Source organism: Aphelocoma coerulescens, chromosome 13, assembly GCF_041296385.1.
Source record: "Aphelocoma coerulescens isolate FSJ_1873_10779 chromosome 13, UR_Acoe_1.0, whole genome shotgun sequence".
NCBI lineage: Eukaryota > Metazoa > Chordata > Aves > Passeriformes > Corvidae > Aphelocoma > Aphelocoma coerulescens.
In genome coordinates, this window is record NC_091027.1 from 407,935 (window position 1) to 435,122 (window position 27,188).

General features: G+C 52.3%; 1 protein-coding gene across 4 annotated transcripts in view; it reads left to right on the forward strand.

The window, feature by feature from the left end:
- The window catches only part of PPP2R2B (protein phosphatase 2 regulatory subunit Bbeta), a 67,879-nt gene that overhangs the window by 21,761 nt on the left and 18,930 nt on the right, over positions 1-27,188 (forward strand). The window contains exon 1 of one of the 4 annotated variants that reach the window (XM_069029007.1): positions 1,302-1,438. The exons of the other annotated variants lie outside the window; for them this stretch is intronic. Coding sequence (XP_068885108.1) covers positions 1,369-1,438 — 70 coding nt within the window. The 5' untranslated portion in view covers positions 1,302-1,368. Of the gene's footprint in view, positions 1-1,301; positions 1,439-27,188 lie in introns of those variants that run through there. 4 annotated transcript variants of the gene reach the window in all.

The window sequence follows — 27,188 nt, forward strand, 5'->3', positions numbered from 1 at the left end:
GAAGTTCCTCCAGCTGACCCCAGTCCCATGGTGTGGGGGTCTCTCGGAGTGCTGGGTGGGTGGGCACACAGCATAAAGGTGCTGCGGGGCCTGTGCCCGCGTGTGCCAGTTCCCCACCTGACCCCAGCCAGTGCCCAGCACCGATGATACTCTTGTCCAGAGTGAACCAAGGCAGTGCTAAGATGGGTCTTGACAGCAATATGGAGCAGTGGGGTGCTGTGGGGTGCAGGCCCAGGTCAAACCCCAGCCTGTGTCCATGCACCTGTTTCCCTTCAGCAGCTGTCTGAGTAGTGGAGAGCGGGAGTCAGAGGGGACACTGCAGGTCAGGAGTGAGAGTGGGGAGTAGTGCCTGTCCTCTCACTGCTGCCCAGTGTGCACATTGCTGCCTGGCTGGGGTTGTCATGTGCCCTGACACTGCGGTTGGGTTTTACTTCCAACTTCAGGTGCTGGAGTTGAGGGAACTTGCCCCATGTGAGTTTCCTCCCTATGTCTGCCAGTGGCTCAGCCAGTGCCAAGGCTTCTTCCTGGACTCTACCAAGACACAAAACCCTTCCAGTGGGCAATTGCTTCCCTTTGGTGTGCACCAGATGATGAGTCCAGAATACAGCCTGTCCTATCAGAGATGTGCCCTGAACAGGAAAGCCCTCCCTTCCCCCATAGCCCTTGTGTTCATTCTCTTCTCTGGATGCCACCAATCCCCCATCCACATCGACCTTTATGGTCATAAGTCACTGAGCATTCCTACCCCCTTCCAAAGTCAAGACAGGGTGAGCCTGGGCCCGTGGGCACACACCTCCGTAGCACTGCTGGCATGGTCACCTCCATGGCCCTTACTGCATCCCCTGTCCCGGGACACCCAGCGTTCATATATTGTGGCTCTGCCAAAAAAGGGTCTGATGTCAGCCCTCGGCTGGGATCTTGTCTTTGGGGCAGGCAGGTCAGGGAGCAGCAGTCCGTCTGCCTGAAGGCTATAGGAGCTTCCCCAGGGACAGGGGCATCCACCAAGGGCAGTGGCGCCCCGGGCAGGAAGGAGCAATCCCCGGGGCAGGTGCGTCACCAGGTAAAACAGCATGCCCGGGCAGGAGCGTCCCGGGGTAGGAGGGAGCGTCCCCGGGCAGGAGTGTCCCTGGAGCAGGTGCGTCTCTGAGCAGGAGCGTCTTCAGGGCTAGGGCTGGGGCTGGGGCTGCGCCGCGCTCCGCCCGCCCGCGCGGTGCGGGTCGGTGCCGTATGGGAGGAGCCACCGGGCACCGCCGCCCCTGCGCCCCCCCCGCCGCATTTGGCGGCCGCCGCCGCGGAGCAGGGCGCGGGGGGGGATGATGGATCCGCGGCTGCGGCTGCTGACGCCCCGCGCCCGCCTGCCCGCCGTCAATGGAGGAGGACGCTGAGACCCGTAAGATCAGCAGCAGTTTCCTGCGAGACCACAGCTATGCCACGGAAGGTGAGCCCGGCCCGCAGCCCCCGGCCCGCCCGCAGCAGGTGAGGCCGCCCAGCAGCGGCCCCGGCCCTCGCCCGCATCGCCGCGCATCGCTCCGCGCCCTCCCCCGCGGCTCTCCGCGCCCCGGGGCCGCGGCTGTCCCGGCACCGGCACCGCTGTCCCTGGCCGGGCTAGTCAGCCCCACGGCGGCGGCCCCGGGGGGTCGGTGCGGGCGCGGCGAAGCCGCTCCGGTGACTCAGCAGCGCCGGGTGTCGCTGGGTGGGTTCCCCCGGGCCGGGCTGGTCCCTCGGCGGAGTGGGGGCGGCTAAGTCGGGGCACCGGGAGCCGCCCGCAGCAGCGCTCGGGACGCAGCCGCCCCCATCTCCCGCCCCGGGGCGGCCGGAGCCTCGCGTTCCCGCCCTGTTGCGGAGCCCCCCGCCCCACCGGGCCCCTCCGGGAGCCCCTGCGCCTTCGCTCCTCCGGTTCCGGGAGAAAGGGGAGTCCCGACCCCTCCGCAAGCCCTTCCCCACTGGAGCGGAGCCCGCGCGGCCGGAGGGATGCGGAGCTCGCCGGAGCCACAGGGATGCGGGCGGCGGCCGCGGTTCGCGATCGGCTTCCTCAGCCCATGAGGGCGTTCGCGGTGCTGCAGGTGGCCGAAGCCGCGCTGTGAGGTGCGGGAATACGGCAAACGCTGGTGCAGGTCTCGTCAATGGAACAGTTGTTTCAGGGCTATTTTCACTACAGAGCACTTCAGGAAGGTGTATGAATCCTGACTGGTGTGTTGCAGATGGAAGGAGATACCGAGGCTGTTGGACATGGATAATGTCACAGCCCTGGTGAGGCTCATGGTGCATTTGAAAGTGGTTTCCCGTAACGGCTCAAGAGCGGAGAAGATGGTGTGGCCATGTTCGGTTCAGGCGTTAGAACATGAGCTCAGCCTGCACACGATGCTGCAGCCACCACAAAGACAGCTCCACCAGCGAGGGTTGAAGGAGGGATGGGGATGGAGCTGCTGTTGCCTCTGCTGTCCTCCCTGGTAGCTGAGCAGCTGTCAACTTCGCATCAGCTCTGTCACAACCTCCCTTTGGTCTTTTGCTTCAGGAGGAAACTGCAGCTGATGTAAAGCAAAACCAAACCCCCACACCCCTTCTGGTAGCACTGACACCTTCAATGAGGCTTCAAAAACCAGACTTCATACCAGAGTCTGAGCAGGCTTATTCATAGCTTTAGCCAAAGAGGCTTTCTCTTACTGTGTCATCCTCATGAGACTTAAAGGAAGCCAGGCTTCGGGAATTTTGTCACATGGCTGAAGGAGGGTTTATCTACTGGGAAATCTTGGGCTTGATATAGTAATAGAAAGCTTTGGATACCTGGTGAGCCACAGAAAATGGTTGTTCATGTTGCTTGTGTGTAGCTGGTGTGCAAATGCTCAGTGTGACAGCCCCCAGATGCTGGGGAGGTGTTGTCCTGGGGCATCCCTGGCTCTGCTGCTCTCCTTGCATGTTTCACACTGTGGGCCCGGGGTCCAGGAGGACTTGCTGTGGGGCCAGGTGATGGGTGCACTGCGGGGCTGGGGAGTGGGCAGACCTGCCGTGGGGCTGAGTGATGGACCTGTGGAGGCCACACCACACTGACAGGACATTTCTGCTGAGAGGTGTGGTGCGAGCCAGTGCTTCAAGGGTGCTGTGGCCAGGATGGGGCTGAGCTCCCATACTTCCCAGTTGTCTGGCTCGCATCACCATGTGCTGTGCTCTCTGAAGGATGAATTTGCTGTTGCTGCATCCTAAAAGGCAGCTGCAACAGCCAGCAAATTAAAAATGGGGCTATAGCTACCTTGTTGTGACCTGCTAAGAACTCAGGTTTCCTGGCTGGGAAGGGTGGAGGGTTGAGATGAGCCCGCAGTGATTTCTGCCCATGACACTGGGAAGGCTGGGGATTTTCAGTGATAAGATCCAGTCTGTCTGTAATCTGTGGCTGTATGCTGGCATTTTCAGAAGAACCTTGTGTGTCGTACTAGTGAACCATAGCAATCCTCTCCATAGAAATGAAACAGTCAGAGGCATTTGTGCAGTAGATGACCGAATCAGCCGGTGAGATCCCTGCTGCAATGTCAGGGCAGGGGGAGGTACCAGAGGGGATTTAGTGGCTGTGTATCAGCTGGGAGTTTTTCTTCACTTCGTGCTGTATAGGAATCCTGACTCTCTATGCAGTGGTTCTGCTAGAGGGAGGCTGAGTGCACTTTGAAATGGTAGATTCTGCTAAGATAAAAAATTTAGATAATTCAGTTTTATTTTTTGTACATGTGAAAGCAGCATATGCCTAAAACGCCGTGGTATCTGGTTAAAAAAGAAAATCCAAATGCTGTGCAGAAAGTGCAGACTTGCTTTGAAAATGAAGGTGTCTCTGGTGTGTCAGCTGAGGGAAATAGTCGGGTTATGTAATTTGCTTTAGTGAAGTGCTGTTGTCACTTAAATAGGTCTGGTATTTTCATGCAAATGTGGGGTGAGGATGGTGTTTCACAAGTGCACATTTGAATGCCTTGTTCTTGTGCAGATCAGAGTATTGCTGAGAAGAAATGGGGCCCTTGTGCTAATTCGACTCGGGTTGCCAGGGAGGTGCTGAGGTGCAGCCCACATCCCCAGCCGTGTCATAAGGTTTGCCAGGCACAGGGTGAGCAGGTTCCAGGGCAGTGCCAGCTCAGATCGCAGAGCACTGCTGCAGAACGGCAGATCTCACATGAAAATGTCCAGAAAATATCCTTGGTTTATTCTTGTTTTGCATAAATCTATCTTCATTGGCAATTCTGCTGAGTGCCCAGCCAAAAGTAGGACAAATTGAGACATTTGAATACAAACAACCATTGGAGCAGCTTCCAATTCTAGATGTGCTTGCTGGAGAAGTGGCCTCAAGGGTCCGTCATGCCCCCTGCCCCAAGCTGGCCCATTTCAGCAGCTGGACCCAAAATGCCCATCTCCTTTAGGCTTCAGGCTGTGGGTGTCACCTGTTTTGTGCAGCGGTGCTGTTCACCTGGCATGTCTCTGAGTACTTGCAGCAGCTGACAGTTAGGTAAACACTTCCAAACATGAATGACCCTTTCCATGAGCCCTGCCCTGAGCCCTACCCAGCCTGTGTGCTCAGCAGGTTCAGGTGGGACAGGAGCTCAGTCATGGTTCCCCCCCGTGGGACAGTGCCTCATATTGGTCTTCCATGTCTGTGCACACCTGCCCTGTTGCAGGTATTCTCTGATGAAGGAGGGATGCTGAGCACCAGGCTGGCCTGGGGGCCACGGGTCCCTCTTGGGGCAGGGGGTTCTGGTGGCAGGGCTGGGTGGGCCAGGGCCAGGCTGGCACTGCCTGTCCTGTCCCCCATCTGTGAGCTCAGCCAGGAGCACAGCCCATCTTGCAAGCACCTGGCTGTTGGGATGGAATTCACCTCTCCAGCTCTGTCCCTGCTCCCTCCTGATGTTGCCAGATGTCCTGGGCTTGGTGTGGAGAGCCCACAGGCCTTGGCGCCACAACAGCCATGGCGGAGTCACCCTTTCACATGAAAACGTGGAGGCACTGAGACACAGCCCTTCCTGCCGGTGTGATGCAGCAGACAGGAACTCTTCCAGGGCGTGATGGGTGCCCTGCAGCCCCAGGGACCTGTTCTGGGGAGGCACTGTCAGGAATCTCTTGAGTGGGGTGTGCATTTTGGGGTGCGTGCTTTGGCCATTAACACAGTGCAAATGTCCCAGGCCCAGCAATGCTGTGGGCAGCACGGGCATGGTCCAGCCCTGGCACCCATGATTTCCAACATGGCACTGGGAGGAGGAGTAGTGGTCTTGCCTGGGCTTCATGGGGAGGTGGCCGTGGCCAGGTGGTTGTGCTGTTGGAGAAGAACCCTTGGGAGAACTCATGCCCCATGGCCATGGTGTGAGACCACTATGGGGGGCCATCCTGGCACCCCCTGAGGGACATCCCTGTTTCCCAATGGCTCTGCCAAGGGACCTTCTCCCCTGCGGGCACGGGGCTGACCCAGCTGGGGCTGCATGGCCTTGGGGATGTGCCGTGCCCTCCTGCTGGGCAGGACAGTCATGACACCTTGCAGCCACTCCTGGGCCACTGCATGGCTGCTCCCTGCACCCTTTCTCCGGCTCTGGCTAATGCCTCTGCAAGTCTTTAATCTCCTGGGGGAGTGTTTCCCAAACTGAATAGGTTTTGCTGCTGAGAAATCTATCACTAAGCCTTTATTTCCTTTTCCTGCTTTAATCTTGTTACTCCCTCTGTAACCCTCTGTCAGCCTCTCTGTCATTCCCATCCTGCCTGTATCCCCTGCCCTGCTGTTGTGCTGCAGGAAGGGGCCCTGATGCCAGTGCCTCTCTGCCCTGATGCCTGCGAAGTTTGCCTCGAGCTCTCTGTGGTACGGTGGTTGCTTTTTAAAAAATCTGCATGTAGTATCCAGGAAAGCACCAAGTGAAGCATTTCCCACTGCTAGGTTAGAGCAAGAGCTGTTGGGAATTTCTGTTGTCGCAAATGATGCAAGTTGCTGTTTGGAGATCATCTGGATTGAGATTTAATTAATCTGGGAACCTCCGTGAAGTTGTTTTATCACATAAGTACTTTGGTTACAAAACACAATCCCATCCTTTCTGCTTTTTATTTATACCCATGTACTGTGTTTAGACGTCCCTTCCTCTTCCTGAGCCTGTGCTCCCCCCAGGTGGGAAGGACCCACAGGCATGTCTCCTGCCTAATATGGGATCGCTGCAGAAGCACAGCGTAACTCAGCTGTTTGCAGTGCTCTACGTCAAAGCCGATTTGGGGGTACTTTAATCTATGGATTAATGAGAGAATAGATGTGCCTAGGGACTCTGTAATCTAGAGATTACTGAGAGGACTGGGAGCAGGTAATGATGTGACTGACCCACTGCAGATGGACTACAAGGAGGGTGCCTCGTCACTGGTGATGGCTTGCATCTGTCTCTGTCTCCTCAGCTCTGTGCAAGAACCAAGCTGCTCTCTCTCCAGTGCTGGGGAAAGCTGGGTCACTCCCAGCAGGCACCAACAGCAGTGTGGAGGAGTTTGGCCTTACGACCCAGAGTTACCCCAGTCCCTGTTGCTGTGGGGTCCCTGTGTTCTGAGGACCAGCTGCAGCAGGTCAGAACCCAGCACTGGTCTTTCCCTCAAGCCCAGGATCCTGGGGTATGCTGTGGTGCTTGCAGGGTGATCCTTGGGGTGCCAGCCAGCACAGCCCCATACTCAGGTTTCAAAATGGAATTGAGGGATTTGGTGAAGGGGTCAAGATTTGCTGAATGCAGAGAGACCACCTCTGGTTCAGGAGCCCCCTGAGCTGGACATTGCAGAGGGTAGGAGAATATTAGTGGAAGCGTTGCATGGTTGTCCTGTTTGTGTATCACCTGTTGTCTGTTGGAGACAGGACACTGGGCTGGATGTGCTCCTTATGTGACCCAGCAGATTGTCCCTGTGGCTGCTTGTGGGAACAGGAGTCGGCAGGGCTCTGCCAAACCCCTCATGCCTCGTCCCAAAAGAGCTGCTGAGATCTGGTGCCTGGAAGTAGGTGGAAGGGCTAATGCCATGGCAGACTAGGTAATCATCAGCATTCCCTAGCTCTGCAAGCTGGAGCAGAGGTGTACCCCTGCCTGCAGGCTTAGAATCACAGAATCATACAATCATTAAGGTTGAAAAAGACCCCCAAGATCACTGAGTCCAGACTTGCTTGTTAGTGATTGGCTGGGGGAATAAATGCTTGTGGAAAAAATCCTTTGAGAATGTAAGTCCCACCTGCTGGGGCACTGGAAATGCTGCTGGTGTGAGTTGGTGCCTGCCGTAACCGCTGTGAGATGTGTGTCAGCTGGTGCAGAGGTGAGGCCCGCTGAGCCGGCACACGTAGTGGAGCCGAGGCGTGTTGACCTGGCATGATGTGCTGATCAGGCAGCTTAAAAATAGCGGCCTGCTTCCTCCTCACTCCTCCCCATCTCGACTGTGCGGCTGCGGCCGGGAGCTGGCAGCGCTCACTCCGATGTGCTGAGCAGGCACAAAGCCCCAGCTGCACACAGGGTTGGCACGGGGCTTGGGCACCGCAGGGAGCATCCGGGCAGTGCCGTGTGAGCACCCCCGGGGGTCTGGGCGCTGTGGGGAGTGCCCAGGCACTGACGTGCACGCACCTACCAGGGGTCTGGCAGCCAGTGTCGGTGGAGCTGCTGCGTGGCCGGTCTGCCTGGAGCTGGTGGATAAACACCAAAAGACCCTCAGACTTCTCATCTCAGCATCCCTGTGTAGAGCTGCTGTGACTCCTGGGCACCTGGCAGCCCTGGGCAGTGGCGCCTGAGCTCTTCGCAGCCCTCCCAAAATCCCCATGAGTTGGGCAGCTTGCGATTGCTCTGCCCTGGAGAGGGGCAGTTGAGGCACAGTGAACTCGGAACTGGCCTGGGCCTGACCCTAGCGCTCTGGGAGAGGGTCAGATGCCACCGTGGCCATCTGCCCCAGCATTTGGGCACTGGAAGCCAGATGTGTGGACATTGGTGTGTTGTTTGTATGCTGTCAGGAATGCTCTTCCCAGCTCACCTCCCTGCTGTCCTTCCAGTAAAAGTGTGATTGAGCTGTTGGAGTCAATGTCTTCATTGAGGGCAATTCCAGCACTAGTTTTTGTTTTTCCCTGATGCATTATGAGCCTGATTTCTTGAGGGGAAAGGGTTACTCTCCCTGGCGCAGGGGGTCCCGGGACGGGGCAGGTGGCTGTGTGGTTTGTGTGGGGTTTCGGTTTTCAGCCTTTATCTGCTTAAGCCGCCAGCAGCAAAGCCCTCACTGCAGCTCCAGCTCACTGTTTCAGGTTCAGCTTAGAGAGGGTGTTGTGGTACTCTGAGGTGCGATGTGTACCTTGGGAAGGAGTTAAAATGCCAGACAGGTCAGGAGCTCTGTGTTGACAGGAAGCTGCAGGGGCCCGGGCAGTGGGGCTCGGGGAGAGCAGAGAGTCGCTTCCAGGCAGCTGAATATCCAGAAGGATCCTGCCTCTGTGGCAGCGCTGCTTGTCTGCATGACACAGAACTGTTGTGCAGCCTTTTTGTTTCCTCACTTCCTCGGGTGCCACGACTCAGCTGTTCGGCCACGCGCAGGGACCATCTCTTCTAATGTTATGCTAGGGCAGGTCCTGGGAATGGAACAGTAACCAAAATAGAAACCAGAAACCAAAGTAGCTGATTAATCCCTCATTTTGATCTGCTCTGTCCTGCATTTCAGCTGATTCCCTGGTGCGGTCATAAAACACAACCATTATCTCAGCTTCCCCAATATGCAAACAAATTGCTGTGATTTTCCTATGCTTGGATCAGTCCATATCCATATTCTCTGAACAACAATAAAACATTAATGGAGATAAAGACTGTTATCTCCCTCATGTCTATTTTGTCACTGGAATAACAACTTTAAATGTTAAGAGTGCTGAGATTTATAATGCCAAGCCTGCTCAGCAAAAATAAATCATGTTTCATAGAGCACATTACCATTTATTGCTGCTGTATTATCTGAAGCCAAGAGTGGGTGTTAACCCTGTGATAACGTCCTCAAAGGGGATTTTAAATAATTTTGTAGTTTAATTTAAAAATTCTGTTAACTGCCTGGTTTGATCTGCAACTCATTTTAGTGCAAGGGGTATCAAAGTCGAACCTCTCCAAATGCTGATAATGAGCGTACAACAGTGGGAGAAGCCCCAGACCCCAAAATGGCTTCTGGTTCAGCTGTGGCTTCTAGTGAACCCAGCCCAACTCAGCCACACAAGCAGGGCTCCCTAAATGTGCTCACTTTCAAGGTTTCGTAGACTTTGGAAGACTAGTGGGTTTTTAAAGTTTCATCTTGGTGTTTTCATTCTTGATATCTGAGTCCTCATCAGCTAATATCAAGCTGATGGCAAGAGAGACATGTCTCGGTTGTGATTTGATGTGTGACCTGAGCTGGTGTGGCTCCACAGTCAGTGCCCTTGGGGTCCTGCCCTGCCCTCACCCTGCCCTGACACCCTGACTGCTGTCAGGGATGGAGCAACGCTGTGCCACAACAGCGCACAGTGATGGCCAGCCAGCTCCAGACTGCCGTTCTGTGCCCAGTGCTGGGTGTTCTGGTTGTCCCCTGGTTGGCTGCAGCTGTGTTACAGTGGTGGTGCTGCCCCTGGCTGCCTTGGCAAAGCTGGGAGCAGTGCTTGGGCCCCTGCCTGTGTGCTGCTGTGTCACCAGGCAGCCCTGAAATGAACAGTGCAGCCTCAGTGCTGAGTTACCTGGCATTTCCTTGCATTCCCTTTGTTCGCTCTGTGAGTAATGGCAAGGCGGTTGAACCCTGATGAACAGCAGCTTCTTTGAGGAGTGCAGGCATTGACCAAACACCACATGCCAGTGCCTGACTGTTCATTGCAGCACCAGCCTCGCAGCAGCTGCAGCTGGTGAGCAGGGGTGACAGATCACTCCCCTTGCAGGCTGAGTCAATTTTACCGAGCGAGAAGGGGATGAGGTCAGGCAGCACAGGGGCACCAGCCCTTTAGTCTGTCTCACCACAGAGCTCAGACTGGTGGTGCCAGATACTGACCAGTGTTGGGGGGGGCTGTAGCTTGTTTAACACCTGGCTCCTACCCATCAAACTCGCACAGGCACACAGTGCACAACACCAAGTGTTTGTTCTTGTGTGTTTGTGGTGCAGCTCCTGCACAAACCTACCACTGGGAAGAGTGCCCATCTCATACATGGCTTTACAGGGGCACTGGAGCCCTATGAAAGGTGCCTGGACACCTGCAGTGTCCAGATGTGCAAGTGTGAGGCTGTTCAGCCAGCATGAAATTACCTGCAAGAAAACAAGCTTTGCTTCCATGGGGTCCTGCTCTGTAGATCCCTGAGGTACTGTCCTAAAGGTGGAGTGCATGGCACTGCCTCTTGAGGCAGGAGGAGCACCAATGACAGCTCACCCACCTATACCAGCCTGCAGATGGGACACATGCCTGCTGTTCCTAGTTCCACTAGAAACCTCTATATTGGTTAGGGGGACCCTTGCACTTGCTGTTTCAGAGCAGGAGATGGAGTCTGCTGCTGGAGGTTAGATGTCAGCAGAGGTGGAGGTTGCTCCAACCTCAGCTGGCAAGTTGGCCATGGAAACATGCATCTCTGTTGGATCTGGGGAATGGAAGAGAGAGAATTAGAGAGGCTGTTTTGGAGAGCCCTCCCTCACAATCCCTAAATAAACTTGGCCTTCGTTTCAGCAGGCTGACAGATTCTTAATTATAATAACAGCGTGAGCAGTGTTGCTTTGTAACTGGTTCCCCATTGAAAATTTCTGGCTAGCAGGAGCGGTGTGCCAGATGTCTGCTTGTGATTGCCTCTGCTTGGGAAGATCTGTTCGGGTAACACTCTCAGCTGGAGGATACGAGTCATGCAGGGATCCAGGGGTACTCTGGTTGTTTGCCTGATTTCTTGGCAGAAGCTGGAGTCCCATCACAATCTTCGCAAGCGTCTCTGCAGCGGTTTCCTTCCACAGAGTTGCTCTGTTTGCACGCATCAGAGCAAACACGGACCCACACCTCTCTCAGCAGTGACAAACTGTTGAGTTTTGGCGATGGCATTTCTCCACCCTGGCCTTAGGTGAGGGCTCTGGTCTGGGGGTTCATGCAGCCACCAGACCCAGCCTGATTTCCATCTGTAGGTCATGGCTGGAGTCCTGCAGCAATGGGGCCCTGCCTGCCCCTGGTGATGCCTGTGAGTCCCAGGAGCTTTGCTGGCTTTGCTCAGCAGTACTCTTGAGCTGTGAGCTGTGCTTCTGCTGTGCTCTTTGTGTTGAGTGGAAAGCAGCCCAGGGGGATGGGCAGAGGGGCTGGAGGCACAGTCGCTGTGGGGAGCCTCCAAACTATTGCTAGCAAGTGTGTTGTGGCGATGGAGAAAACCCAGTGCTGATGGGCTGTCATGCTGCTGGCACCCTGGAGGTATCTGATGGAAGCCCCTCTGCCCCTGTAGAGCTCAGTCCAAGCTCTCCTGCAGCAGAGCACTTTGGTTGAGGATCCTGTTTCATACTGTCATTTGGCAACTTGATGTGACATTTTTTGTTAGGACTCCTGCAAAGTGCAGCAGTGAGTGTTACTGACAGAGCATCTCCAGCTATGACAGGGCATTCAGCTTTTTCCAGCAATGGAAGTCATCAGGCAGAAAAACATTGGGCATAAAAACAAAGCCAGAAGTCAGTACCTGTGGCACTAAGTGGTTGAGTTCACCCAAGATTGTGAAGATGATGCTGTGCGGAGATTATCTTGTAGCTGGGGCTGTTTCTGGTGACAGCGGAGCCAGATTCATGTCTCCCGTGGATCTTGAGATGGTCAAAGTTTCCCACCATTGCAATGCCCATCAGTGGCAACAGTTTCTGCTGACAGGCTGGTTTGGAGGTCAGCCTGAGTCAGATGCTTGAGAATTCGATCTGGGTGTAGCATTGAAGGGAGAATAATAGCTCTTGGTTCTCATCCAGCACACTCACTAGCAGGTCTCAAAGCACTTCATAAACAGGATCTTACAGATGTATTTGTTGATTCTTGCCCATTAGTGGAGTGCCAGGCTGGGCATGAATCTTGCTTTGAAGCTGGAGCTGAAGTCTACAATGTTACCTCATCTGCATGGGGCTCTAGGGAGGACACTGAAGTCTTGTCATATTTGGACATTTGATCTAATGTAAGAACTTTCTAATTAGGATGTTTATGAGTTAATCACATGTGACATTTCATTTGCTCCCTGCTGCAAGCCTGAGATGTGTGTGAGGATGTGGGGAAGTGGATCATCCTTTTTTTGGCTTCGTGTCACCCTAATGCATTATCTCCATCTGGTTGTCTCCTCCCTCCTTGTGTCCCTCAGCTGGAAGTGTGTACCAGTGGCTATTAATAGATGAATCCTGCAACAGTCTGTTCTTACAGATGGGATTCTCAGCTTCTGAAGCCTAAAACTCGTTACAAATAAAGCAATACGCTGTGTGGTCCTTAATACAATTAGCCTTGCTCTAAGTTGGCTCTCGGGGCCAAATGCTGCTGTCGGTTTCCGTGTGAATGTTGCCTGGGAGTGTCCTGGCCTGTAGATCCCAACCTGCATGTTCCCTTGCCCCAGCTTATGGACACAGCCATGGTGCTTTGTCTGTTAAATACAGGTGTGAGATCCCATCCCTGACATCTCTGGCTGTGTGGTCCCTATGTCCCTTGTGGTTTACAGGACTGGGATGGGAGGACTGTGGTTCTACACGTCTGTGTTGCAGAAGGATGTTGTCTTTTGAGGCCTTTGACTTACCACCTATCCTACCATCTCCTTGAACAGCCAAAACCAGCCACAGTGCAAGGTGCCCTCTTTGGACCAGGGTTCTCTATCAGGCAGGCGGGAGCCATCTCCACCTTTTTGATGGGGTGTTCTACCCATGAAAGGAGGCAGAAGGGCAGAGGAATGTTCACAAGCATTTTGGGGACCCCTTTTCCCAAGGGATGAGCAGTTGTGAATCGAAAAGCCCATATGGCTGTGCGCAGTTAGTTGTGTCTCCACTTGCTACTGTGCATATCCATGTGCTTGGCTGCACACACACACACACACACACACACACTTGTCACTGCTTGTAGCGAACCTTCTTGCTGGGCTAGGACTCATGACTCTTGCCCTTTTCCTTCACTCACCCCTGCCCCTTCCCAGCTCCCAGCTTCTTATGGGGCAAGTGGGTGGGTCCGGCCATGGGCCTGCTGATGTGGGAGCAGCAGGAGAGTGGTGCAGGGTGAGCCAGAGCCCTCTTTCAGAGGCAGAAGGAAAGATTCTGCACAGAACTACCAGAAATTGCTCCAAATTGTGCTCATGTCTGGTGTGTTTCCCCTTGCCAGGGACCCACGCAGCCCAGGGAAACAGAGGGGCTTTGGAGTCTTATTCTTAAAGGCTTTGTTTCTTTAACTAAGAAAGCTCTGCTTTCTCTTGAGAAAGGAACCTGTGAGGCTGTTTTTAGATTCATTTTACTGCTCCTTGCTCTTTCTGGAGGGATGCATCTCTGCAGGGATGCTCATGTTCCCATCTGCAGGAAGCGTCTGTCCGCATCAGGCCAGGTGTCTTGCCCTGTCTCAGCATTTGCTGGGGATGGGCAAAGCATCTTGTCCGACTTCCTCAGTGTGTTTATAGACTGTGGCTTGGCCTTGGGGAGTGACCACAGCAGTGAGCATGGCCAGTGCCAGCACCCCTCTCCAGACAGGGGCACTGCAGCACCAGCTCTACTTTGCAGCGCGTTGTCCCACAGTGATGGTGCAGCCAGACTGAGGAATACGTGGTTTTCACTCCCTTGGCTGGGAATGATTTTCCTGGCTCGAGGGAGGAGCCATGCCCTGGTTTGAGGTACCGCTATACAGCTGAATTCCAGACTTGGGAGGCACTTTGTTCTTGATCTCCTGAGAGCTGCTGCCTCACCAAACCTCTTTCTTTCCATGCCATCTGTTTCTGACAATGTGCAAAGTTATTGATGAGGTGATGAAATCAGAGGACTAGGGTTTGCCAGAAAAAGGCTTTTTTTCCTCTGCACGTGCAGTCTCAGGCCTTCAAATGAAACCAGCCCCTCAGAAAACCTGTGTGTCAGGCTCAGGGCAGCAGCTGCTGGGCTGGTGGTCTTATGACTAGTGGGTCCAGCAGTACCTTCTCAGTATACATGCAGGCCTGGGAAGAGGTGTGAGTGGTAGTCAGCAGTAGAAAAATACACCATGATATCACCTGTGCAAGTTCTGCCCCATTGGGTGCTCAGTGTACACAGCAGTGTGTTTCCTGGCTGCCTCCCATGTGAGCGTGCTAACAGGCAGCTTGGCTGCGTTGTCAGATTTAGCCTTTGTTAGTCCTCGGCAGTGCTATTTGGAGGCTGGAAAGCTATTTTAGGTATATTTAATTACAGTTTTTTCTTGCTTAGTGAGTAGCTGCAGTTACTAACATGTAGTGGAAAGGGTTACAGGGGATGGGAAGTATTCAAGGCATTCTTTTGTCCTGTCCTCCAAAAGACAGGGAAAACAATACATTTATCAGCAAGCACTGTTTTCTGACTAGCAGAGTTCGAAAGCAGTTTACTGTGTGCATTTCTTTTACTTTTCAAAAGCCATCGATTTTTGCAGTGTTGCAATTAGAAAACAAGCCCATAAACTGATGTATTCGTGCGTTTTAAAATGGAGTTTCAGTCTCCTGCTGTCTTTTTATTGGGTTCCCCCTTCCCAGCCCTGCTGAATGTTGCTTAAGTCAGCATGCTGTAATTGGCCTGTGGAAATCCAGGTCTGGCTGGTGTCACTTAAAACCCAAATGGCTTTGCAATAATGTCACTGTTCCTGGACTTTCTGTGCAGGAGCAAAGGTGCCCACTCCCACACAGCTCATACCGCATCAGTATTGACTGGGAGCACTTGGCTAATTGCTTCCTGTAATTAAATTCTTCACTAAGAATAAAGTTAATCTTCTCAGAGCATATAAAACCTGACCCGCAGCCTGAGCAGGCAGAAATGCTGTTGTTTATAGGCACCTTTATCCAAGTGTAAAGGGCCCATTCCCAAAGCAGAAGCAATTAGGATAATTAGATATTCCTTGTCCTGAGTCAGGGATCTATAATAATAAACTATAAGTGATATGGTAGCTTTCTGCTTGAGGTTCCATAGATTTTTGAGGTTGGAAGGGACCGTTTTGCCCGTTCCTCATGACTCTGGTAAGACACGACTCTGCTCAGTCCTGTATGTCTGATGGGATCACCAGTTCTGCTTGTCAGGGTGCTGGGGCTGGCTGGGGCTTTGTTGGGTTTTAAAGGTTTTAGATTTGCATTCTCTGTCTGATGATGCTCAGTAAGTTTGGCAGAGAGAAATGGATGAGACTTTCCCCAACTTTTTTTCTCTTTGTTTACATAAACACATTAATAAATTAATTGCCCAAATCCTTGCTGGCTGGCAGAAGCATTAAGCTTGCTATGGGCCACTGACTTAAACCATGTGGTTTGGTCCCAAGGCTTCCTTGGGTTTTTAGAAGAGGTTCAAAAAGTGCCTGTTTGCATCATCTTGGAACATTAACATTCCAAGCACAAATAGTTTTGCATAATTTATTACTCTCACTGTAGCTTTGCTCATACGCCTAAGTTCAACTTCAAAGTACTACATCCTCACTCCTAATTATTTATGTACAGCAAAACAAAACAACATTAAGTGCCATCCAGGTGTTGCTGTATTTCATTGGATGGAGAAACTCAAACTTCTTCTGTAGCCAGATAATTTCTTGTTCAATTATTAAGAGCCAAATTCAGAAGGAAAATAACCTTTCCAGCATCCTTTCCTGGAACACAGACTGATCAAAATCAAGTGCTTATGGAGAGAAATTATGTGGTACCTGGAGGATGCCAGGTACTGGCCATCAGCTGTTTAACTTGGACAATTACAGTACATTTGCCAGTTCCACTTCTATTCAGAGTGAAATCCATTTGCCAGTTCTCACACACAGTTTCAGTGCAGCAGTATTTCATCAGCGAACAGTGTCAAGGGTGTCCAGTATGACAGGGCTGTTACTGATACCCCCAGTTTATTTTGTAATACCCATTATCTTTGCAGCAAATATTGTATCTGAGATCAGAAATGTGGGTGAAATGTGCAGCAATGCCCCAGGGAGCCAAGTGCTCGGGAGAACCCAAAAGCAGAACCCTGGCCTGCTTCACTGTGTAACCTGGTGTCCCAGTTGGGTTCCCCCACCATGATCTTGGGTTCCTGCCCATCAGTTCTGCCCCAACTGATGGACTGTCATGTAGAGCACTGGGCACAGGCTCTCAGGGGTCTGCATTCCTCCCATCATTGTGCAGATATGGGTACCAGGAGGATGTCAGGCACTGCATTAGATGGGGGCTGAATAAATCAGTGTGCATGGATCATTGAGCCTCTTTGTTGAAAACAAATGGCCTGTGGTCAGTTAATCATATAAAGAAACATCTCCCAGACCTCATGGCATTATTCATAAGTACTAAATCCTCTTGAAGTTTCATAAACAGAATCTCTTTTAGAATACGGGGAAGTCACAGTCTGGAACAGTGGGTAGAGATGTGGCTGCCACATACTGTGGGACAAAAGGAGCAAGATATCTTTTTTCTTGCAAAGGTCTTGTCTCTCCCCCATCTGAACCATCCCTTTGCCTTCAGCTCACAGGTCTCCTTGTGCTGGACACTTGTGCTTGCCGTGTCTGCCCAACCTTGTTGGGTGCTGTGGGAGCCCTGTGATGAACAACATGTGTCCTGGGCTGGTGGTCCAGGGTTTCCCTGTCCATGGCTGATGGCAGAACCTTCAGTCCCCCAGTGTCACAGCCACTGGAGTGGGATGCCTGTGGGCCGCCAGCCACTGTGGCGCAAATGAAGACTGGCAGCAGCCTGGGGCCCCGGGCAGTCTGGTTCGTCCTGGCATTGCCCCTTCCATGTGATGTGGCCATCTTGGTACTGATAAATCGCCTTTGTTTCCTGCCCTCGTTTCTCCCTGCTGGAAGGGGAATGAGTGTGCTGGAAGGTCGCCTGCTCTGATGGTAACTCCCAAAGTCTGTCTGCCCTCTGCTTCAGTGCCGTCCCCACTGCTCTGTGGTGAGTGCCAGACAAGTGGGAGCAGTAGAAAGTCACAGATTCACTGTGTTGTTTTTATCCAGATTTACCTAATTCTGTGTTAAATGGCTTTGGGGTGGCTCCCAGCCATGTGAAGCTGGGCTCTCTGTGCCACATCCAGACAGGTTGCTACCTTCCCATGGCACCTCTCTGCTTTGTCTGTGGTCCATGAACATCCATTTCTTCTGCTGAAGGCCTAGAATTGATGTCTGTTGCTTTTCCATCATGATTTAAAACAAGCTCCCTAACTGTGGTGTCCCAGTTTACAGTTTGTGTTTCAAGAAAGTGGCTCTTATGTGTTGCCAGCCCTCAGCATGTTCACTTGTTAAATTATGCACATGCTAATGAAGTGTGAAAATCAGCCAAATAACAACTCTCTGTAATCGCTTAATGTCCCCAGAGCATTGTGGCTTTTTTTATTATTATTATTTTATGATTTGTGACCCATTCTGAATCATGTTTCTGCAGGGCGTTCTTCCAACAACTGGGGTTAATTAGTATTTTCACTTTTTCCCCTCCTGAATGAAGCCCAAACATGCTCACAGCCCACAGTGCAGTTTGTTTTCTGTTTTGAATTAAGTAATACCTAGATTTCCATCAGAGTGGGAAGCAGCTTCCCAGCAGCCCTGTTAAAATCCAGACCCTTACCCCCAGCATACACCTGGGCATATGGGCAGGGGCTGCATCCCTGTTGAGTGTCCCGCAGTTGCTCTTGCTGCGATGGCTGTTTTGGGGAAGTGATGCTGCTCCTTGTCCCCCCCGGACAGTGTCCCCCATCCCTGGGATGGAGCACTGTCTCGTCATGTGCAGCAGCAGTGGCAGCTGACTGCTCTGCCCCAAGCGTTTCTCTGGAATATGATACCATTGGTTGATTCTGCATCTCTCCCTTCCCTGCCACACGACCATGGCTGGTGCTGGCTGTATCTGTGTTAGGAGGATGTTACGTGGATAGCATGTCACTTGTCAGTGGAACTGCTGCTCCCTCTGCCTGCCATGAGCTGGTGTCAAATGCAGTGTTTGGATGCTGCTTCATGCCGCCCGAGGTGGGTGTGAGCGAGTGTTCATGGTACTGACCCCTCTTTGTAGCAGAGGTTGTCCCAAATCTTTCAGCGTTCTGGGACACCACCAGACTTGCAAAGGCTTGACTGGGCTGGCAGTGACACTCGGAGTCACCGGAGGTCGGTGATGCTGCGTTTGGGTGGGGAGCTCTGAGCTAAAGCTGTGTGTGACTGAGGCAGCTGAGATCTGCTCTACGGCCTTACTCAAACAATGTGATTCATTCCTTGGTGAACCTCAGCAGGCAGGAGCGTGAGAGAGGGAAGCCCAGTGCCTTGTCTTTGGATAAATATCGGGCAGACCACGGATGGCGTATAGAAGCAGTGTTGCCTAATGTCAGGTAACATCCAGTAACCTGCTTTCTCATTGACAGCATGAGGAGTAACAGAGAGGAAGTACCCAGCACTCACCTCATTTTTAGAAGGTGAGGTCTGTAAGACAACATTCTGTTTATCACTGCAGCTTTCCAATGGAAGTTGTTGGATGTTGTATAGTTATGTCTATTGGGTGTTGACCGTGTGGCTGCAGACACACTCACTAACCCTTCTCCTGCTGCATCCAAGCAATTTTCACACTCTCCCCACTCCTCTCATGTCAGTAATGGCCTTGTATTCAGGATTGTTATGCCTTGGTGTCACACCATTCACCTGTGATTAAAGTGGAGTCACAATCTTCACCACTAAGCAGAGCTTTGTTCAAAGGGCTGTCCTGTGCTGGCTGTGTCCTCTGCCTGATGCTGCAGCCAAAAGCTGAGAGTCCCCATTCCCCATGGACCTGGGTGGTAAGGCTGGGCAGGCAATCAGTTGATATAGAATCAATCACTCATAGCCTGTGACACCAGAATCATAGATTTGTAACAGAACCACAAACCACTCAATTAGAACCTTGGTGACCTGGGAACCGGGTGTTTTATAGAGCGTGTCACTGTGGCTGTTGTGTTGCTTGTGGAGCTGCTGGCAGAACTGCTGCCATGTCTGGGCAAACAACGACTTCCTGCCCCTGCCTGGCCTCTTGTGTGCAGGAGCATTTTCTGTACTTGTCTCCACATTTGCCACTAGTTTAGAACGGACTAATCACTTTCCATGCACTCTACTTGATTTTGGCGTGTTGCTGTGTTGATGATAAGACCTCGCTGGGAACAACCAGGTTCAGCTCCGACTCTGGTCCCTGCACTGTGGTGGATGAACAATGTCAAGATTATGTCAGCCCAACAGTTTTGTCAAAAATATTTTGCACTGATCCTGGCTGGGGAAGCACCATGTTTAGTTTCAATGATACAGCCTTGATACCAGAAAAAGAGCTCCCAGCAAAGACTTTTAATTCCCTGTCAGAGTCAACGTAATTAAATCCCATCTGACTGGAAGAGGGTTTTGACTGGGTCTACTGAATGTCCATGCTTCCATTTGGAAGCCTCTAACATCACGGAGTTTATTACCCTGTAACAAACAAGGTTTTTGCTTCCACTAAAGATAGATGTATATATGAAATTTCTGATTTTTCAAGTAGAAATATTTGTCGCACTTGCAGTTTATAAACAAGTGGTTTTCACTCTGTGTTACATACCAGCAGGAGGCAGGAATGCTGCCTTGCCCACACTAACCTTGGGCCTTCCCCAGGGACTTGTGGCATTTGGGTGCTTTCCACACCCCAAGCGGCAAAACTTGTAAAGTTCAAAGATAGGCTCATTTATAGCTGCAATCTGCTCCTTCAAGCTGCTGCACAAATCACTTTTAAGCAATTCATTTCAGTGGCTCAGGATGTCACTTAATGAACCCAACACTAAATTGAAAGAAAGAAAGTTTAATTAAAATACTGCAAGGAAAATGTCTTGAGACAAGCTCTTCCAGGAGCAGATTGAAAATGATGGCACAGACATCCATCTCCCATGGGAAGAAATGTTAAAGTGGGCAGAAAATATAGTTTTTGATGAGTTTTAGAGGAAGCAGATAAAGTACGTGTTGTGGTCTGGCCCCATGCAGGGGCTCTGGGTTACCATGAACTCTTGCATAGCCGTGTGAGGGGTTTGTGCCCCAGCAAGGAGTGGTGGGGCCGCGGCAAGCAGTGGCGCTGAGCCCCATGTGGAGGCAGAACCTGACAGTGGCCGCCTGCCACAGGTATCACTGCGCCTTTGGCACTCTGGGAATGGGGCACATCCTGAAGGGAGGACCCTGAGTGGCACCAGTTCCTGAAGGCACCAGGAGGGCAATGGTGTGTGCTGACAGGCCATGCTGCCTCCCAGAGAGGGGGTCTGTGGGCAGTGGGACTTGACTGGGACAGAGGCTGGGGAGATGCTGCTGGCAGAGCGCTGTGGTGGCTGATGTCAGTTTGAAATACCCTGTCTGCCCAGACATTAGTACTGAGTGGGGGTGGCACAGCCCAGTGCTCTGGGTGGCACTGCCTGCCCCAGTCCCATTGTGCTGCCATTTTACTCAGTACAGCCCCAGATGTTGGATTAAGCCATCTTTATCTGATTAAATTCAAATCTATGCAACAAATGCCAGGGACTGTCTGCACAGTGTTAGTGTGTTTGCTTTCCCTTAGAATTTGAATTGGAGAGTTAAGAACATTCTTTCAAATGCCACCACTCTGATGGGCACAGCTTCTATGGGTGCTCGATGCAGAGAGGTAGACTATGGCAGAGAAGGGTCAGTTTCCCCATGCAGAAGGTGTTTATATTCTCTCAGCCGCATTCCCCATTTGCCTCCTCCCATTCCCCATCATGTGCCGGGCCCATCGTGTCTTACCGCTGACCCGCTGCTGTTCCTCACTTACTGCTCCCATTGTGGAGCACTCAGTGCCAGGTTTCTGTGAGAAGCTCTTGTCACAGTAGGGGCATGTTGTGCCGCCCATGTTCAGCCGAGGGGCTTGTTCCAGGGGCACCAAACTGGAATAATGTGACAGAGAATGACATCAGAGCAAGATGGTAACAAAATTCTGTTGTAAGCTGAAAATAGCTGCTCTACATGAGAGCAAAGCTTGCTGCTTCTGAATTCTACTCACTTAGCTGACATTTGGGTACTTCTAATTAAAATTTTTTAACAGTCAGTGGTTTTTGCTGATCAGCTAACAGATGGCTGCAGCAAGATGACCAGAAAGACAGACTGCATGGCACATGAAGGGTGTTGGAAAGCCTCCATCCTGGTGTCTGCACACTGACCCTTCGTCTGTAAGAACAGTCTGATGCTGGGGTGCACATCTGAGAGTTTTCTGGGTTTGCAAGGCAACATCCCCAGGACACATGTACGTGCTGAGGGTCAAGACCTGGTGCTGCAGTGTTCACCACAGTGTTACCTTTTGAGAAAAGCAGCTTTTGTGTTCCTGCTGGAGATAAAGATCTTGTAAATACAAAGAGCTAGGTACTGTTAACATCTGGGAGTTCCTGCTTCCTGTGTCAGATGTTCAGGTTTTCAGCAACCAGTGATGTCCCTGGAAATCACAGGTTTTTGGAAGGTATTTAGGAACCAGGCTGCTTTTTGAGTTGCTTATGCCTTTATGCCCATGCATGAGAAGTGCCCAGACAATTCTGTGGCAGAAATCATTGGAGTTTTTAAAGGCTTTAGTGTGGAAAGGGTGGAGGACTTGATCAATGCTCAGCTGCTTTTTACAAAGTCTCATTTATTTTAAGGGTGTATTTTGCAGATGGACTTGAATTTTCCATCACGGTTCCTAAGCCCAAATCAGCCATATTGAGGAGGTTCTGTCTGCTGTGCTGCTAAGCCTCTTGGCAAAGGGATCGCAGCGTAAATCCTGCAGTGAGCCAAGGCACAGAGCAGTCAGATGAGTTGCCTGGAATGCTCTGGCATTGTGAGCCAGCTCCGCAGCACAGCACATGCAGTGAGAGCGGTAACCAGGCAGAGCGCAGGGCTGGGGGAGGCACGGGCTGTGGGCATTGGCAGTGGCTGCAGAGGGCAGGCTGCTGCCAGCCTGAGTCACTGCCCCAGCGTTGTCCTCTGAGCCGCCAGCAGTGGGAACACTGGTGAGTCATGGAGGGCTGCCCTGATGTTCGTGTGTGCGTATGCAAGCTGAGTAATGTAGAAAAGAATAGTAAATAGAGAAAAAAATCATTCAGGAAACTGTGGATTCAGTAACTGCCCAATTCTCAATGAGTTTGCCTTTAAGCCCCTAAGGTTAGCTCTGCTGGTTAGACCATGGTGCAAATAATGCCAAGGTTATGGGTTCAATCCCCACATGGGACAGTCACTTAAGTGATGGACTCAATGATCCTTGCAGGTCCCTTCCAACTCAGAATATTCTGTGATTTCTTAAAAGAAGTTGTTGCACTCTGAAGAGCATGGTTTGTGCTTATCTCAGGTGTACGTGCAGAGGGTCTGCCCTGCCACAGCCTGGACTGTTAACTGAGGTAGCACTTGTGAACCTCTCCCACCCTGCCCAGGGTTGGGGTTGTGTTTCCTTTCCTCGAGCTCTCCCACCTCCCTCTGACTGGTGGGGCTGCCCTGCATCTCCTGGCAGCAGGGTGTTCTGGGGCACCCTAGAGCTCAGCTGTTGGTTTTCCTCACGAAGTGAGGGTTATTTGCACTGGTAGAGATTCTTGGGTCCCAGGCTAATTGTCTTGATTTATGTGCTGTTCTGCTACCACAGGTGTGAAGTGTAACAGTCAATAAGGTGTTCATAGCCTGACCAATTAAAAATTGCCATTAATCCAAAAGCTAATGTGTTGTGCATCTTGATGCAGACAGAAGAGTTTTGTGTTGCATGCATATCCAGGAGCAGCCAGGGCTGGTGGGCAGGCAGGGTGCTGGGTCAGGCCAGGGGCCAGGTCAGCCAGGCCAAAGGCAGCTCTACTGCTCTGCTTCGCTCTGTTCACCTCCTCAGATGGGCTAAGTTATGGTTCTGCCTGAAAGCTGCCCTTCACTTTCTTTTCTGTTTTATTACTCTGCTCCTGTTGATGACCCCACGTATCACATCCCAAGGCTGCATGGTCTCTGCTGGTGCATTGGGCTCTGGAGGAGCACTTGTCCCACTCTTCTCATGTCCTTGCCCTGGGCACCTGGGGCCGTGAGAGCCTCTGCTCCCCATGAGTGTCTGTGCCGAACCCTTCCATTATGTTATTTCCTCCTGAACTCTCCTTTCCAGCAGTTCCAGTAGTTACACCTGGCCAGGATGGTGGAGTGATGTGAATTCACGTCTTGCACGCTTGCATTCTGAAATGGGTGCGTTGGTGGGGGATGCTGCAGTGGCATGGGGGTTATTGCCAGATGGGAGTTTTTGTCTAGGTTGGGTAGCACGAAATTACTCTTTGCTGTAACAAGGGCAGAGAAATTTGGAATGTGCCAGTATTTTTAGCTGTTAAATTTAGGAGAGTTATTCCATTTTGGGGAAGAGGAGCAGCTGCTGCTAGCTCTGCAGCATCATGTCATCGTGATGAGGAACTGTACCCAGACAACAGAGCTCAGCAGTGTGTCCAGCCCTGCCGGAAGCTGCTGGGAGGTCCCATCTGAGCCGTGACTCCAGCCCGATCCCTGCAGGAAGCAAGGCTCATGATGGGCAGAGGGATGGGCTTCCCCCCACACTTGGAGCTGTTCGGGCACGGCGCTTTTCTACAAAGCCTGTCCTCCCTCCTTCACCACAGCCCTGGCCTGCCTGGGATGAAGGGGTTGGGCAGGTGCCATGCCATACCATGCCGTGCCATACCATGCCGTGCCGTGCCATGCTGTGCTGTGCCATGCTGTGCCATGCCGTGCTCTGCTGTGTTGTGCCATGCTGTGCCGTGCCGTGCTACGCTGTGCCGTGTTGTGCCATGCTGTGCTGTGCCGTGCTGTGCAGTGCCTTGGTGTGCCGTGCCGTGCTGTGCTGTGCCGTGCTTCACTTGGTGGTGTCAGCAAGCAATGGTGTTTCAGGGCATTTTGCTGATGCTCCAGATCCTTACTGGGCTTAATGCAGTGGAATTGATTTGTTTCCCAGGCTATCATTCACCTCAGCAGGGAATAATCAATGCTGATCAATCACATGTGATTTTGCATACTATTAGATTGCAGTTTAACCTCTGCTGTCCTCTGCCCTCCCACCTTATATCCCCATGCCGTGGACCACACAGTTTGGGGCAGGATTGATAGCGCAGGCTCCCCACACTAGCCTGCCCATTGTACCTTGCCCTGTTCTGGTGGGACTTTGGTGCCGTTTCCTTGTCCCCTTCAGCTCCATGGCCTTGCGCAGGCTTTCTTCCTCTTTAGCCTGCCCTTTTTGTACCTGAGGGGCCCTGGAGTCCCCCCCGATTTAGTTCCTCACTGACACTTTTTCATGGGAGGGAAGAAAGTTGCATTCGAGTCTTTGAATGAGCCTCTTGCTCTCCCTGTTGGGGTGGGGGCTGGGGGTCCGGCTCTGCTGCAGCTGCTGGCTGTGCTGGGTTAAATCTGACCTGACAGAGCAGAGAGAAGGTCCTGGTTCCTTCAGGGTGCCTTGCAGTGTCCAGGCCTGAGCATTGGTAAGTCCGCAGCTCCCATAAAACTGCGTGTAAAGCCCTGCCATGGACATGAATTCCTCATCGCTGACAGTGTGTGCCTTTCAGAGTAAACACTTTGCTGTCTCTTTTTTTGTTTGTTTTAAGAGAGGCAGACAGAAAGGGTGACCAAAGGGCTCTCTTTTAAACAGTGAAATGTAGAGTCTCACCATTTCCTGAGCAAAGCAAGACCCACAGCCTGTCACTGAGGGTCAGACCTGGGAATCCTCCTTGAGAGGTTGAAGGTTGTGCTGCGTTATTCAGTTGTTATTCTTAAGTTTGTGTCCTTCTCAAAACCCCTTTCTGAGCTCGGGGGTCCATCTCCTGCCATGGTGTGGTAGGAGGCAGAGATTGTGGGGTGCACTGAGACTTCCACAGGGGATCTATGGGTGGGTTTGTGCTCTGGCTCTCACATTACCAGACATTCCCTTCATAAGCCTCTTAATTTTTCATTACCTCTTTGTGCTTTCTTTGTCCACCGGAGTGGTTTCAGATGTAGGTTTTTTCTCAATTAACAAGACCCGTTGGTGTCCCACTTGTTTTCTCCCTTGTGGCCAAGCAGCAGTCAGGGAGTGGGCATTGTGCTGTGGCTTGGTTGTGCTCCCAGTCGGGGGCCACATCTCCGTCTCCTTGGCAAACCCCTGCAGCCATCACTCTCTTCAGGGCTCTGGTGGGGAGAGGAGGGACATGGTTGTGGTGAGTTATTATCCCACACTTATCAGTATTAAAGTTGATTTGGCAACTCATAGCCTGGGATTTGAATGATCTAAATCCTTTCTTTGGCAGCCTGGTTTGCTGTTATTTATGGTGCTTCCCAATTTATTATCATCTGCAGTTGGAGGCTTTGTGTGTGGTGCTGTCCACTGAGTGATTTATACACATGATAAAGAGAGCAGGGCGTCCAGAGCCGTGGTCCCGAGACCCCTCACAACCCTCCTGTCCCCTGGCACCAGCCCCGGTGGGCAGAGCTGAGTGGGCAGGGGCACAGCAGCGAGTCAAGGGCAGGAGGTCAGGGGCTGCCCAAGTAGGGCAGAGTTCTACCTGGGGAAGGAATCGTCTCGATGGTGTCATCAGGACAGCTCCTGGGCCTGGGTGTGGGTGTGGGAGAGCGAGCAACAGAGCTGTGGGAGGGTCTGGAGCACAGGTATGATGAGGAGCAGCTGAGGGAGCTGGGGAAAGGTCTCAGCCTGGAGAAAAGGAGGCTCAGGGGGGATCTTCTGGCTCTCCACAGCTTCCTGACAGGAGGGGGCAGCCAGGTGGGGTTTGGGCTCTGCTCCCAGGGAGCAAGGGGCAGGACAAGAGGAAACGGCTTCAGGTTGCACCAGGGGAAGTTTAGGTTGGATATTAGGAAAAATTCCTTCCCTGAAAGGGCTGACCAGCCCTGGCACAGGCTGCAGTGAAGGAGTCACCATCCCTGCAGGGATGTAACAGATGTATAGATGTGGCACTTGGGGACATGGGTTAGTGGTGACCTTGACAGTGCTGGGGGAATGGTTGGACTCAGTTTTAGAGGGTTTTTCCAACATAAATGATTCCATGATTCTGTGTGGTCACAGACCTTCCTCTCACTTCTTACCCCAAAGGAGGCATGTTCCACTGTGAAAGCAGGCAGGAGGCAGAGCCCCTGGGAGGGCTGGGGGGCACCCCTCTGCCCAGTGGGTTTGAGTCCAGGGATGTCTCTGCCACCATGGAGTGGCTGTACTGCTGTGGCCTGGGCCTCACGGGCTGGACCAGGGGTGTCATCCTGTGTGCATCAGGGCCACATGCTCCTGGCACAGGTGTTGGGACACGTGTGGTGTCCTGTGGCTTCCCCACCAGGACGGGCAGTACCAGGGCCCTTTTGCATGGAGATGCTGCTGAAGCTGGAGCAGATGGGATGTGCCAGGAGTAGGGATGAGGTGCCTGGGATGCTCTGGGAGCAAGGACAAAATGCCTGGGATGCTCTGGGAACAGGGATGATGTGCCTGGGAGGCTCCAGGGGCAGGGATGCGACACCCAGGCCCCTGCCCTGGTGAGCAGAAGGAGAGGGGTGGCTGCATGGGCAGCTCCCTGCTGCACATCAGGCTGCTCCAGGGATCCAGGTCTCAGCACTGACTGCAGCTTCCCTAGTTTATCTTCTTTCTTTTAATAACAGATTCATTCCCTGTTCCCGGCAGAGAGCATGCCTTCCTCCACGCTGGGAGAGGGGGAGGAGGGTGTGTTGTAAATTTCCCATTTTTCTGATAAAACTGTATCGCTACGGCGGAAATCAAATCCCATCTTCGATATTTTTAGCACGAGAGCGTGAAGGCACAGAGATGCTGAGGGAAGGGAAGATGGGAGGGGAGGGAGGATGGCGGGCTGAGTCTCCATGGAAACTGTTTGCTTTAAATTCCCGCATTGAGGCACTGAGCATGTAGGAGGTGATGAAGGAAATGAAAAAACAAAAAATAGGGAAGGTTTTTTCCTTTCTGTTGTCACAAGGTTCCTTGCTGAAGGAACCTTAGAAGAAATGGGCGTAAATTATTGATCATCTCAGCACAAATACATGTGCATTTCCATTAATAACCACCCTGTCGTGTCTCTCGAGGGCAGCAGGTGGGGTGTGCAGCAGCCATGACTGACCTCTGGTTTGTTCAGAGACACCTTTGGAAAGGAGCTGGTGCCACTCTGTTCTC